The sequence below is a fragment of the Pteropus vampyrus genome, unplaced genomic scaffold (genome assembly GCF_000151845.1).
Source record: "Pteropus vampyrus isolate Shadow unplaced genomic scaffold, Pvam_2.0 Scaffold237, whole genome shotgun sequence".
NCBI classification, from domain to species: domain Eukaryota; kingdom Metazoa; phylum Chordata; class Mammalia; order Chiroptera; family Pteropodidae; genus Pteropus; species Pteropus vampyrus.
In genome coordinates, this window is record NW_011889018.1 from 818,385 (window position 1) to 820,512 (window position 2,128).

At 48.5% G+C, this 2,128-nt stretch overlaps 1 protein-coding gene across 1 annotated transcript in view; it reads right to left on the minus strand.

The window, feature by feature from the left end:
• The window catches only part of TARBP1 (TAR (HIV-1) RNA binding protein 1), a gene marked incomplete at both ends in the record, with an annotated part of 60,335 nt that overhangs the window by 38,795 nt on the left and 19,412 nt on the right, over positions 1-2,128 (minus strand). Inside the window, one exon of the mRNA XM_023519777.1 lies at positions 998-1,170. Within this exon, the coding sequence (XP_023375545.1) occupies positions 998-1,170 (173 nt within the window). The remainder of the gene's footprint in view (positions 1-997; positions 1,171-2,128) is intronic.

Sequence of the window (2,128 nt, forward strand, 5' to 3'; positions counted from 1 at the left end):
AGCCAGGGGCGAAAGGCGGGGGCGGAGGAGCTCGGGTGAGTTCGGGCCTCGGTCGGTGGTGCGTCCGCGGGTGTCTGTTCCGCACCATGACACACGCGGCCTCCCGTGTGTGCACTAAACGTCAGAGACATTCCGGGGCGTCCGTGACCCAGCCCTGCACGCGAACGCACTGGGCCCAGACAGGCGAGACGCCTCGGACAAATCCGCATTTATGCCCTCAAGGGGTTAAGAATGTCATGAAAAGCCACCGTGACGTGTACAGCGGTTGGTCCTACTCCGCGCTCGACGATGTCAGGACTCGGGAGCCAGCTTTAACCCTCCATGAGCACAGACCACGATCTTGTCAATGTGATCCTCAGCTTTAACTTGACATCAATCATTTTTTTTAAATTTTAGATTTCTACAATTCCCAGTGAAACTGGTCAGAAAGGGCTGGGAATCGGGTTGCCCATCGGCATGTCATCTCCACCGGGTTTTCACTGGGTCAGACACCTCGGGCCAAGGAGGGAAGAAAGAGCTTTTATCCACTGCTGTGATACAATCTGTACCGGTATTTTCCACCTAAAAGGAGCTCAGAGATTAATGTATTTACAAATACTTACAAAACTGCTACCACCCTCGCGCTGCTGGCTAACTTTCTGCAACGCGTAGCCTAGTGGCGATCAGAATCGCATCTTGCTTAAACGTATATGAAATAGTGAACTATTTCAACACTCTAGAAGTCACTGGGAAGTACACATTTAAAACAATAAAAGCGAATGAAGTTATATTCTAAGTCTGATAGTGACCGACAGATGTGAGCACGCAGACATCGGCTCCGTGGGGCAGGCTTGCTCTGTCCATGCTGTGACCCCAGCCCCACCGGTCACTTGGCAAAGAGCCACTGAACGCATGAGGCTCCTTTAAGGTCCTTTATCTTAAAAGATCAGGAATCTCCTTTCATTCGAGACACCAAGAAGACACCGAGCAAGTCACCCCAGAAACGCGTCATCCTCACCATCCCGGGTTCTGGAAGCTTCCGGCGAGCAAGCGTGCAGCAGCTTCAGCAGCAGCTGGAGGCTCCTCTCGCTCCTCGGCAAGGGCAGGTAGGCGCTGGTGCCCGCCCTCGTGAGCGCGTCCAGGAGAGGCTCCAAGAACATCCTCAGCACGTTCTGCGTCCTCTGCTTTTCGCTAGATGTGGAAAGACACGCCCAAATGAAGCATTTCCAAAGCACAGAGAAATTGCTTTGCCTCTGTAACTCGTGGAACTGGTTAACTAATGGATTCGATGAGAATCACTCGCACGGTGACACAGACACCTGGCACCGGCTAGGACCAAGCTCGCCCTCCGGGCTGCGCCTCCCTGGGGACAGCAGCAAGTCACCAGAGTGACAGCTCAGGGAAGAACGGACTGAGTCGGCTCCAGGCACCAGTAGGAAGAAATCCCACGTCCTGTTTATTTGCAAATTAAAATGCTGAGACTCTGCTTTCATAATTAAAAAAAATAACCCAAACAACTGCTAGTCAAGGAGATGAAACATGTTAACAAAAAATGCAAAGAGTCAAGGACTTATGAAAAACTTCTTTATCCAACCTTAGTACTAAGTCTGTCTAGAAGAGATTTGCGAATTACCTGCATATGTGAAGGTACCTAATAAAGCTTTTTGCAACGACTATAACCTGAGAGAGCTGTTCTGCTTATATTCTCAAAATATAAATGAGATTGTTTTTATCTTATTACCTTTCAATCCAGTAAATTTCTTTACCTAACCTTACGCTAGAATCTGATAACCCGTTTTGGTAATATTCTTATATAAACCAGTGATTACTGTATATAATTTTTTAAAGCTTTCTCTAACAGTTTAACTTTCCACCGTGCAAGGTCCTTATTACTACTAATTTACTGTGAAGTTTAAATATTTCTGCGGTGTGTGGCCAACGTTCTACCTCTCTCCTTTAATGCTCTGTGATCGGTTCCACGCCAATCGTGGAAATGTCTGATCATGCACCAGAAATCTGAGCAGCACGGTTTTTCTGCTGAGAGTTTGTTTCCAAGTTCAGAAACGCTTACCTGTGACGGCTCCTCATCCCTTCCACGTCCACAGCCAGCAAGACCATCAGAGCCACAAGCTGGGCTTCGCACCCGTCG